A 13,474-nucleotide genomic window follows, 5' to 3' on the forward strand; every position below is an offset into this window, starting at 1 on the left:
TGCCTGTTCTCACTTCCCTCTTTGTAATCTCATCCTACCACTGACGCAAATATACACACTTGTCTGGGAGGGAGATGGGAGAAAATCAAACTGCTTACCTTGATTTTCTTGTCTTTACCCCCAGTTAGAGTCCTTTGCACAAGGCTGTAATACATCACTTGTAAATAACTCCTCACTAAAATCATTTCAAAACATACATTTTTTCTTTTGAGTTTTTAGATTTTTTTGCCATATGCTGAAAACATAGTGTCCTGTCTTTGAATTATTTCTTGGCATTAATTTGTAATTTAGCATTCTGTTAATATCAGTGAAGAGTCCCCAGTAGGGGGCACTCAAGGTTAATGGGTTGCATAGTTCCTTAGGTTTTTGTTTTTTAACAGAAATAGCTTCATCTTTTCTGACTAAAAAAGTAATCTAGGGAGTTCCCTGGTGGTCTAGTGGTTAGGATTCCAGGCTTTCACTGCCGTGGCCTGGGTTCCATCCCTGATTGGGGAACTGATATCCTACAAGCTGTGCTGCACGGCGCAGCCAAAAAAAGAAAAAAGTAATCTAAACAACAACATGGAATACTACGCAGTGTTTAAGAGTAATGTAAATATACATGCACTGACATGGAAGAAGATATATCCAGATATATGAGTAAGTGAAAAAATTCAACTTACATAATAATATATTTAGTGTGATCCCAATTTTTGAAGAAAATAGAAGTTATATATGTGCATTTATATTTATACATATGAAGAAAAAGATCTGAAAGGACCAAAACATTTACAGTAGCTACTTCTAGAGGTAGGACTTTGTGGGTTGAGTGCATACTTTCTCCTCTTAGTTTATAAATTCTTCTTTACTTGATTTTTAATTTCCCAGTTAGCATCTATAGAAGCATGTATGACCTTTGCTAATAAGTACATTTTACAATTTTAAGTTATATTTGCTTGATGTAAAAAAAGTTTTAAGCAATCGAAAGTGTAGGAAGTAAGCAATTATATTATCTATTACCCAGAGATGATTATTGTTGAGTTTGTTGTATATATATTTCCAAACTTATTCTGTGCAAACATAAGCATATTTTTTAAGTGAAATCATATTCAAATCAAGCAAAGCAGTTTTTTGTTTTTCACTTAATATACTATGAATCTCTTCCCATACATACTACTTTATAAATGTACCTTACCTTCACATCTGTATAGTATTCTACTGTATGGTTGTGGCATAGTTTTTTAACCACCTCTCTCTCTATTGATTGTCTTTAAAGTTGGCTCCAGTGTTTCACCATGAAAAACACTGGAGTCAACAACTTGATATATGCTTCTTTGTCCGTGTGTCCAGTTATTTCTGAAAGTATTAAGCCAGTGAGATATCTCTATTTTTAAATCTTTTGTAATATATTATCAAATTGCCCTCAGAAAGCGGATTCCAAAGTATATTCTCTACAACAATGAATGGGAATCCTTTCTTTTTTTTTTTTTTTTTTTAGTTCAGTGGGGAAAAGATAAAATTTTATTTGTTGATTTGAATAGTATAAAGAACTCCCATATAACCTTTCCCAAGGTTTCCTTTTTCATTCTTATTCTCTCTCCCCACTCTCTTTCTATACATACACAAACACACACAGAGTTTATGTATATATTTTTCTGAACACTTTGAAAAGAGTTGCATATATCATATCCTTTTATCTGATAATATTCAGTGTGTATTTCCTAAGAACAAGAATATTCTCGTATGTGTCCACAGTATAGTTATCAAATGTAGGAAATTTAATATTGATACAGCACTTTAATATATAATCCATATTCCTGTTCTGTCAATTATCCCAATGATGTCCTTCACAGCAAATTTTTCCCGTTCTTTTTGCCAACTGGAATCGCATATTGCCTTTAGATGTTGTATCTCTTTAGTTGCCTTTCTTTGTTTTTTTTTTTTTAATTTTACTTATTTATTTATGGCTGTGTTGGGTCTTCGTTTCTGTGCGAGGGCTCTCTCTAGTTGTGGCAAGCGGGGGCCACTCTTCATCGCGGTGCGCGGGCCCCTCACCATCGCGGCCTCTCCTGTTGCGGAGCACAGGCTCCAGACGCGCAGGCTCAGCAATTGTGGCTCACGGGCCTAGTCGCTCCGCGGCATGTGGGATCCTCCCAGACCAGGGCTCGAACCCGTGTCCCCTGCATTGGCAGGCAGACTCTCAACCACTGCGCCACCAGGGAAGCCCCCTTTCTTTGTTTTTGTGACATTGCTGTACTTTGAAGAATAGAAGCCAGTGATTTTAGAGATTATCTCTTAATTTTGGGTTTCTGTGGGGACTTCCCTGGCCATCCAGTGGTTAAGACTCCATGCTCCCAGTGCAGGGGCACGGGTTCAATCCCTGGTCGGGGAACTAAGATCCCACATGCCACATGGCGTGGCAAAAAAAAAAAAAGTTACAATTTCGGGTTTCTGTGATGTTTCCTCTTGATTAGATTCCAATTATACTTTTTTTCTAAAATAGGAGATAGACTTTTTTTGGAGATATTTTGATTTACAATATTATATTAGTTTCATGTGTATAACATGCATGCGAATTCTTGTTTTCCCACTTTTTTACCAACTTTGAGTTTTTTAAGTCTTTGCAGACTGATATGGAGAGAGTCCTTTTAGAGATGCATTTATTTGATTATTATCAGAAAAAAATTTAACAGCTCTATTAGATATAATTAACATAGCATAAAATTAACCCTTTTAAAGCATAGTTTAGTGCTTTTTAGTATATTTGCAGAGTTGTGCAACCATCACAGCTATCTAATTTTAGAACATTTCCATCACCCCAAAAAGAACTCCCTTACCCATTAACCATCATTCCCCATTGCACCCTCCCTTCAGCCACTAACAACCACTAGTCTGCTTTCTGTCTCTATGGATTTGTCTTTCTGGATATTTTATATAAATAGAATCATACAATATGTGGTCTTTTATGTCTGGCTTCTTTCACTTAGCATAGTGTGTTCAAGATTCATCCATGTCGTGGCATGTATCTACATCCTTTTTATGTCTGAATAATTTTGCATTTTATTGATAGACCACATTTTGTTTATTCATCCGTTGAAGGACATTTGGGCAGCAGAAGTATTTTTAAAGCAGTGAAGTTTATAATTTTAAAGTGATTATTACTTCACTATTTTTTTTTTAAATTAATTTATTTAATTTTGACTGCGTTGGGTCTTCGTTGCTGCGCACGGACTTTCTCTAGTTGCGTTGCTGTGCGTGGGCTTCTCATTGCGGTGGCTTCTCCCGTTGTGGAGCACTGGCTCTAGGCGTGTGGGCTCAGTAGTTGTGGTGCACTGGCCTAGTTGCTCCGTGGCATGTGGGATCTTCCCAGACCAGGGCTCGAACTCGTGTCCCTTGCATTGGCATGCAGATTCTTAACCACTGCGCCACCAGGGAAGTCCCCACTTCACTATTTTAAGACCCATTGTTTTTAATTTTTTTTGGCCGTGCTGCGCAGCTTGTGGGATCTCAATTCCCTGACCAGGGATTGAACCCCAGGCCATGGCAGTGAAAGCCCATAATCCTATCCACTAGTCCACTAGGGAACTCCCAAGACTCATTCTTTAGGAGCTTGGAGTAATCACACAGTAATTTTCATTTATGTCATGGTAAACCCAACATTTTTGCAGAAATACTGTTAATTATAAGTATATGCTAACAACGCAAATTCTGATTTTGGGATGTTGAACAACTGGTAAGCCAGTATGTCTATTTACAATTTCCTCAAGATGTGTAATGGATAATGTGTAAGATGTGTATGTAATATTCTCTAAACCAATGCTGTCTGGTATAACTTTCTGCAAAGAAGAAAATGCTCAGGACTTCCCTGATGGCACAGTGGTTTAGAATCCACCTGCCAATGCAGGGGACACGGGTTTGATCCCTGGCCTGAGAAGATCCCACATGTCACGGAGCAACTAAGCCTGTGCGCCACAACTACTGAGCCTGTGCTCTAGAGCCCACGAGCCACAACTACTGAGCCCACGCGCCACAACTACTGAGCCCACGCGCCGCAACTACTGAAGCCTGCGCACCTAGAGCCTGTGCTCTGCAACAAGAGAAGCCACCACAATGAGAAGCCCGCCTACCGCAATGAGGAGTAGCCCCCGCTCGCCGCAACTAGAGAAAGCCTGAGTGCAGCAACAAAGACCCAACGCAGCCAAAAAAAAAAAAAAAAGATGAAAATGTTCAGTCTGATACAGTAGTTCCATGGGTGTTGAGCACTTGAAATGTGGCTAATGCTTCAGAGGAAGTGAATTTCTAGTTTTAATTAATTTAGTTTTAAAAAGCTATATATGGCTCATGGCTGCAGAATTGAATAGTGCACCTTTAACCAAAAAGTGTTGGTGTAAGTAAATATCCCAGTTGCTAAAGATTAAACACTTGATAGTGTGTAAAGAGTATTATTCAACATGTTGTGGATGCCGGTAAGACATATATTTTAGTGAATTACCAATTTAAATTCCTGCTTAGCTTGTTCTAAGATACCTGGAATAAGGTAAAACATGGGAAAACCACTATGGCACTTAAGGGGAGAGGAACTAGGAGGAAGTGCTGTCATCCAGTTTGTGCCTGACTGAGTTCTAGATGGATCACAGATTTCTCCTTCGTAGATAAACAAAAACTTTAGGGTGTTGACCACTGTGGTGGGAAGAGCCAAACAGCCTTTTCTTTTCAGTTTTCTTAAGAAATAGATGTCTTTTTTAGAATAGGTTCTTTTCTCATTGCTTTTCTTAGAAGTTCTTTATCAGTTTCAGCTTGGAGTAGTATCTGTCTTATTTCTGGAGGGAAGATCTGTATTGGAACAATATTTAAAATAACCATTTCTGGAGAATTTTGGATGAGAAGGTGCCAGATAATCTGACTTTTACTGTATTAAGTTAGCCTTAAACACTTTCTTTTTTCTCTACTCTAAAATTACTATCTTTGGGGACTTCCCTGGTGGTCCAGTGGTTTAGACTCCGCCCTTCCACTGCAGGGGGCACGGATTCGATCCCTGGTTGAGGAACTAAGATCCCACATGCCATGCAGTGCGGCCAAAGAATAAGTAAATAAAATAAAATTACTATCTTTCTAAACATGGAATCTTTTCTATAGGCCACTATTTAATCCAAAAGAATTAGCAATATTTTTAGCCTTGAGGGCATCTGTGAGTAAGGCAACACCTATATCTCTATTACCAGCAGACTAGCGTAGTCATAATTTTTGGGTCAGTTGATCTGTTACTGGGTTTTATTTTTTCCCAGTTCTTCTAATTATACTGTGCTCTCTTTATGATTTTAGATCTCTTCTCATAATTCTTTGCCTCAGTTTTTTTTTTTCTTTTCTGTAAAATCGTAAATGGTAATACTGTCTCTCCCCTAAAAGTATAAACATTGAGTTATTTATTAAGGATTTTATATTCCTTTGAATAAATGTATTCTAGAGAGGCAACAGTGGTAAAGAACACAGACTGCCATGTTTCCTGTGCTCCTAGTTATGAAGTTTTTACACATGGTCTCTTTAGACCTTTATGTATTATCTACTATATTTTTTTTCTTCCATCATCACAATAAGAACTTCTTTGTTCTAGTCTGTTAAAAAATGTTTTATATTCAGTAGAATCACGTATTCAGATAATTTTACTCATTTTTATGGGTAATATCTAAAAAATATATCAGAAAAGTTTTCATTACCTACATATACCTTTCTTTAAATTAGATTATATTCAGAATACTAAAATCACGTGACTATTTACTTGATAAATTTGGGAGGAGACTCACCTAATTTTCTCACATTTTGCTTTTGTAGGTAATTTTAACCAATCAGATGACAACGAAGATTGATAAAAATCAGGCCTTGCTGGTTCCTGCACTGGGTAGGCAATTAATCAAATAAACATTTTTAGTTAAATACATTTTTTTCTACCTCTTTCATTTGATGCTTGTTGAGTCCTGTAAGCTCCATGAAAGTGGAGAAGACTGTCTTATTCATTGATAAATCTTAGCGTGGAGCACAGTACCTTTAGATACTGACTCATCCTTTCAGATGTTTAACATTTATTGAGCATCTACTCTCTGGCAACTCTTGTGTCAGGTACTTAGCATATAAATATTCATAAGATGACTCCCTCAGAAAGCACACAGTCTTAGGCAGGAGGAGTGGTGAATCCATTTAAATACAAATCAAACTGTAATGAATAGACTTATGACTCTTTCTAACCTTACTCGGGGCTTTGTTAGAACACAGTGCTTCAAGGTTCATGTATACTAAAATCTTTAAGAATATTCTGTCAGAGTTTTTGCTTTTCTTCTGGTGGTCTGAAATACGTTATTAAGCCTGATGATAAGGAAGATTGACAAACATGTTGACTCAAACTATAAAGTTTTCTAAAAGCAAATAGAGGATAGTGATAATGATCTGCAGTATTTCCACAGATAGGTGAAAATCTATTAATCTCAGGATGTTACCCATGTACCAGGTTTTTTGAAACCAAATATACTTTCGTTATGTTAAATTAAGTAAAGTAAAACTGTATTTGGTCAGAGGCATTCTGAGAGACTTATAACTTAGTCAGTTACCATGTTCTTTTTCCCTCAGGGGAAAGTTGGGGGCATGCTGCTACAATACGACTAATCTTTCATTGGGACCAGAAGCAAAGGTCTGTATAGAAATAAGTTAATAATTCTGAGTATTGGGTTGATTACACTGAACATTTATCAGTTTCTTAGAGCTAGTCCAGTGGATGAGATCTACAGTACCCCCATGAACTAAAGCTTTTGTTGCCTTCATTACCTAGAGCAAACATAGAAACATGTTGTTATACTGCACATTTAACTACCTAGGAAATTCTTTGGAATATTTAAATGATGGGGTGCTCCTGAAATGAGTAGGTGGCCAAAGAATGCTACCTTCTAAAGCTCTTTGAAATCAAGTACCATTTATTAACCATGCAGAGGGAGGTAGGTACTCTGTGTTCCTGGAAGGGATTGAAAGAAGAGTAAAATCAGGACAAAAGGAAAACTTTGAGGTTAGCTTTAGGACTAATTTATGTGGAAAATAGGATGTTTTTTCTTAGTTTGTTAATGTATTTCCTGTATGAAATTGTGTCTGTTTTTGTTTTCTTTTATATTTTCCTGTCCTACTTTTATTATCCAGTTACTTACTTGCCTTTCACAAGTATTGTTCTTTAAAATAAAACTGTGGCAGCATGAAACCTTTGTTTTTAAAGCTGCTGAGCAAGTGAACAAACCACCTTTCATTTTTTTAAAATAGGCAATTGAAAGCCATGGAGTCTTTTATTCTATACTTCTAGAAATGTCAGATTTATGCCAACATCTCTGCTTTGAAGTTAATTGGTATAACCTAGATAACTTGGTTTGGAAATACTCCAATGGGGAAATTGAGACAGCATGTGGGCAAAAATGGAAAAAAGGATTGCTTAAATACATATTGGGTCTGGTCAGAGATACTATTTCTTTTTCTGCATTTCTTCATTCTTGTACAAAGTGAAAAAAATCAAGCCTGACCAAGTTAGGTTTTACTGACCCTGAGCTCATAGCTGACCCTATTATAGTTGTATACATCTTTTATAACTAGTTCATGCAGTTTGTGTCTCTTTTAAAGCTGGCATTTCCAAAGACCTCAGGTAACTTTTTTTCCCCATTACACATAGTTCTTTACATTCAACTCCCATCCCCCCAATTCTGTAAATAAGTCATTGTGTTCTGGATTCACAAAAGCAGTTCTTTTCTCAGCAACAAACCCTATTGTAAAGATTTGGCAGCAGTTCTCCAGAAGAGAGTCTTTTGAACATATCGCTTATATTTTCCCAGATTTAGGTTTCTGTAAAGCACATCCCACTATTTAAATGTTATTAGAAGTTCCCGTTGAGCTAGTATACAGTAGTAGTCTTCCACTATTATTCTAGTATTACATACTCACTAATAGAATACATCTAAGAAGTGAGAAAAATAATAGGAGCAGAGAAAGATGTTTCTTTCATCTTTTTATGCATTTGTCAGAAGGAGAAGTTTGCTGCCTTTGTCAAATTCTAGAAGTTAGCATTGGTTAGGCACCCATGAGATCAGAAAATCATGCTTACTTTCTTAAGAGTTAACCATTTTATGACTTCAGCTTCTTACTAATCCTTCCCAAGAAATTAGACAGTGGCGTAGAACACTGACATTGAATAGATAGACTTAGGGGAAATGTGCTGTTCTATGAATTTTTACCTGTATCCCATACTATCATTTTAATAAGTGCTTGCTTGTGCTAGGTATTTAACTGGGTACCTTATATACAACATTTCATATAATCCCTTCAGTAACTCTTTTAAAAAAACTTAAATATGGTTGATACACACTATTATGGAAGTTACAGGTGTACAGTATAGTGATTCACAATTTTTAAAGGTTATGCTCCATTTATAGTTATTATAAAATATTGGCTATATTTGCTGTGTTGTACAGTGTATCCTTGTAGCTTAATTTATACATAGTAGTTTGTACCTCTTAATCGCCTACTCCTGTATTGCCCCCTCCCTCTCCCCGCTGGTAACCACTAATTTATTCTATATATCTGTGAGTCTTTCAATAACTCTTTGAAAACACTGTACCAATTATCATTAACAGTGAGAAGATCAAGGCCCAGAAAGATTAAAAAGTAGTAAATAATAGCTACCATTTTTTGAATATTTATTAACTGTTCTTTATTATGCTAAGTGCTTGGTGTGTGTATATATATAATTTCATTTTATTTTCCAAATAACTCTATGAAATAGGTAGTAGTATCCACATTTTTTAGCTGACTTTATAATAGAGTCCATTCCTTTTCTCCTATAATTGCTGTTTCTAGAATGTAATTGTATTATTGCATTGATCGCCAGCGAATCTGAAGGTATAGCTCTTATCCTCCTTTTTAGGTAAAAACCTTTTTCTAATGATATATGATAGATATATGATAAGTACTGTACATACTTTATAGAATCAGAATAAGTTGACCTCATTTAATAAAATCAACATAGTTTTGTTCTTCATTGTTTGAAATCTGATATCTTTAAGTTATTAAAGTTGCATGAAATCTTGTATGTGTTTTAAAATTTAGTTTATCTTGAAAGATTGGAAATAGAAATTCATGCTGGGGGAAAATAGTTATAAAAATGAACACTTCTAGTTTGAGCAGAAAACTGAAGACCTTGACTAGCCAAATTTATGTTGAGAATTGAATTTAAGTGTTCCGCCTCATGCCCCAGTCCCCATCTTCACTAGAAACACCTGATTTTTACCCTTTGATTAATAATGGAATAACATTCCAATAGTTATTAAGAGAAATACTTTTGTCTCTGTCCGGTATGTTGTGTGGGTTTTCCTCCAGTTTGCATATTCATGATAATATGAGGCCAAGATTGTTCAGAATTATACCACTCTTTGCCAAGGAGATCTGGTGGTAGAGTGGAGTAATACATCAACACCCCCACACAGTGTTTCATATGTGTCTCAGTTTTAAAGCACAAATTGTGCTTCTGTCCTGTTTCTTCCTGACCTAAACTATGTAGTTCAGCCATATGTTAAGCTTCATCTCAGCTGGGGCCATGAGCCAAGTGATTCTTTGGTTTAGTTTGTTGTTTAAAAAGATCTCTTGAGATGCAGACATGAAATATAAATTTTATTTTTACCTAGAAATTTGAGGAAGATTTTCAACCTGAATACTTAATGCCCACTTGATGTTAGGATTATTAATAAACATATAAATGCTTCTTAAAATCTTATTTGCTTTTTAATAATTTTCTCAGAAAAGTTGGATGTACTGGGTACCTTTTTGGACATATGGTGATATGAGGTGATTTAGATACTAATTTTTCAGAAGGTTAGCTAATTTTTGTTTTATTGGATCAAAAAGAGTGTGTTTTTTTAATAAAATAGATTTAAATACACCATACCTCTATTTTTTCTGTTTTATTTTGCGTTAAAGATAGACCATCAGCCCTAAAGCATTGTAAAAGTTGATGATTTCACTCACTCCCTAACACAATTATTCTTATATTACATATTACTTAACAGTTATTTTATTTATGCATACAGTTGCTATTACAAAGATATGACATTTTGGATTCTTCTATTCTCATCCTGAAAGAACAAACCTAAAAGCTAATGGATGATGGTCTCTGAGTGCTCCTCTTTTGAATTATGCCTGAGTAGGGGCCAATTTCAAAATTAAGAGAGTACCATCATAAACCAAGATGTCTTTTTGAATTATTTTTGAAAACAAATCAACATTATATTACATTTAAAGAAATGATCCGTTTAACTCTGAGAGGCTATGATTTTTCTCTAAGTTAGAATCCTCATTTTGTACAGTTATATCAGTTTTTTAAAATTGTGGTAAAGTAGGGAATTCCCTGGCGTCCAGTGGTTAGGACTCTGCACTTCCACTATAGGGGGGCACAGGTTCGATCCCTGGTCAGGGAACTAAGATCCTGCATTCTGCATGCTGCGGCCAAAAAAAAAATTGTGGTAAAGTACATATAACATAAAATTTACCATTTTAACCATTTAAGTGTACGATTCTGTGGCATGAAGTACATTCATATTATTTTACAGTCATCACCACCATCCATCTCCAGAACTTTTTCATCTTCCCAAACTGAAACTCCATGCTTATTAAATACTAATTCCCCATCCTCCCCTCCTACCAGCCCCTGGGAACCACCATTCTACCTTCTGTCTCTATGAATTTGACTGCTCTAGGCACCTCATATAAGCAGAAGCATACAATATTGGTCCTTTTGTGACTGGCTTTATTTGACTTAGCGTAAAGTCTTCAAGGTTCATTGTAGCATATGTCAGAATTCCTTTCCTTTTTAAGACTGAGCAATATTCCATGGTATGTATATACCACCTTTTGTTTATCCATTCATCTGTCAGACACTTGGGTTGCTTCTACCTTTTAGCTATTGTGAATAAATTATATCAGTTTTAAAGTAATTTTTAAAAGGCACTTTAAAAGTTTTTGCTTAGGGACTTCCCTGGCGGTCCAGTGATTAAGACCCCATGCTTCCACTGCAGGGGGTGCGGGTTTGATCCCTGGTCAGGGAACTAAGATCTCACATGCTACACGGTGTGGCCAAAAAAAAAAAAAAGTTTTTCTTATACAGTTGACCAGCGAACAACAAGGGTTTGAATTGCATGGGTCTACTTACACGCAGATTTTTTTCAATAAATGTAGTATCTGTATTTTCATTTTACAGATCTTTATGTGTGGGGAAAAGTTTTTTTGTGTTCAATTAGAGATCAAAGTATGTGGAGTTAAAAGAACTAGGGTTTTGAGTCCTGATTCTATCTAAACGGTTTCAGCTTCCTGCCCTTGGGTGACTCATTTATCAATTCCTTTGTTTTTGAAGCAGAGTATTCGGATTTTGGACTGCGTGGGGGTTGGTGCCCCTAACCCCTGCATTGTTCAAGGGTCAACTGTATTTGTTGCTGTTACGGTATTTGAGCATAGTTAATAAGAGTTTAGAATTTTATTTCTCAACTACTTTCAGCTTTCAGTTTTATATTATTTACTTTGTAGAGTACACAGTAAAATCATACCTAAACAGACCTTGTCCTGTTTTGACAGCGATTTTTCTGAACATAAGTATTTTGAAAGAATGTGTTTTCCTAGATTATTTGTATTAGTATAATATGAGTATGTGTTCCTCATTTAAATACCAAGAAATTATATTAATATTTCCATTATAACACATAAAAAAATACACAATTACTGTAGAAAGATGTAGATAACCAAACAAAAAAACAACTTTTACCTTGTAACAGCAACTTTACTTTTTTTTTTTGTTTTTTGTTTTTTAATTTTTATTTATTATTTATTTATTATGTTTACTTTTGGCTGTGTTGGGTCTTTGTTTCTGTGTGAGGGCTTTCTCCAGTTGCGGCGAGTGGGGGCCACTCTTCATCACGGTGCACGGGCCTCTCACTATCGCGGTCTCTCTTGTTGCGGAGCAGAGGCTCCAGACGCTCAGGCTCAGTAGTTGTGGCTCACGGGCCCAGTTGCTCCACGGCATGTGGGATCTTCCCAGACCAGGGCTCGAACCCGTGTCCCCTGCATTGGCAGGCAGATTCTCAACCACTGCGCCACCAGGGAAGCCCCCAACTTTACTTTTTGATTGTAGTTTTTTTTGTTGTTGTTGTTTGTTTTAATATTTATTTATTTATTTTGGCTGCGCCGGATCTTAGTTGCAGCATGCATGCGGGATCTAGTTCCCCGACCAGGGATCGAACCCAGACCCCCTGCATTGGGAGCACGGAGTCTTACCCACTGGACCACCAGGGAAATCCCTTTGATTGTAGTCTTTTAGTAATTTTTCTATATAATGTATATATACAAACTTACTCATAAATGTGGGCTCATACAGTATAATTTATACTTCATATATTATTAATATTTTCCAATCTCATTAAATATTTTCTTCCACTTTATTTTCTTAAGTGTAAATAGTATCTTGTCATGTATAAAATAATTTATTTGAATCAGTCATTGGCCTTTTTGGTTGTTTTAAAATTTCACTTATGTAAACAAATCTATTATTATATGTAATAATTATTACATGTATACATATAGCTGTTGTTTTAAGGGAGTATTTTTGATATTTCTTTGCTTTCTGTGTTCTTAGAGAACAAAATAATAGAATTATATAGTAAAAAGCTATGCGTTTAAATTACAAAATCAGTCGTCTGAACTAATTAATTAAGATCATGTGTTTGTGTACATTTATTCTTTTTCTCTAAGCAGGTTGGCAACATTGTACAAATCACCAAGCCAGAAGGATGCTACAGTACTATTTCAAATCACAGTCAGTATTATTTGATTAGAGTGGGATTTTGGTGTTAGTGGGCAGTAATTATCTGAAGAGAGCATTTACAAATTGCTTCTGTTAACTTCTGTAGGCAGCAAGCATATTTGAGGACAGCTTTTGATGCTTAGAACATTATCCCCAAAACAGTAGTATATGTAAAGAATTCTCTAGTCACAATTGAACTGAAATTTATTCTTAAGAACAGAGGAAATACTTATTTGTAAGGGAGTGTGTTCCATGCCATGTGTAATGTCAGGATATTAGATTTTTAAAGTAAAGGTCGTTAAAGATCTTCAGAAAAGAAAAAAATACCAGCATTACTCATTTTGATCTGCACATATTATAGACCTATCATAGCCATCAAATATATCCCACTTTTTTCTTTTTTTATTGACGTATAGTTGATATGTAATATTATATAAGTTACACATGTACATTATAGTGATTCACAATTTTTAAAGGTTATACTCCATTTATAGTTATTGTAAAATACTGGCTATATTCCCCATGTTGTACAATAATATTCTTGTAGTTTATTTTATGCATAGTGTTGTAGTTTGTACATCTTAATCCCCTACCTCATTATTGCCCCTCCCCACTTTCCTCTTCCCACTGGTGACC

The 13,474-nt window shown here is 35.7% G+C and overlaps 1 protein-coding gene across 11 annotated transcripts in view; it reads left to right on the plus strand.

The window, feature by feature from the left end:
• Nucleotides 1-13,474, plus strand: part of RAD51C (RAD51 paralog C) — a 62,206-nt gene that overhangs the window by 18,158 nt on the left and 30,574 nt on the right. For 6 of the 11 annotated variants that reach the window (XM_082372079.1, XM_082372075.1, XM_082372083.1 and 3 more), the window contains 3 exons: nt 5,809-5,875; nt 6,598-6,658; nt 12,787-12,850. In XM_082372079.1, coding sequence (XP_082228205.1) covers nt 5,809-5,875; nt 6,598-6,658; nt 12,787-12,850 — 192 coding nt within the window. The other 5 variants (XM_082372081.1, XM_082372080.1, XM_082372078.1 and 2 more) reach the window with 4 other exon arrangements.

Source organism: Balaenoptera borealis, assembly GCF_965194805.1.
Source record: "Balaenoptera borealis genome assembly, chromosome: 20".
In the NCBI taxonomy this organism is placed as follows: domain Eukaryota; kingdom Metazoa; phylum Chordata; class Mammalia; order Artiodactyla; family Balaenopteridae; genus Balaenoptera; species Balaenoptera borealis.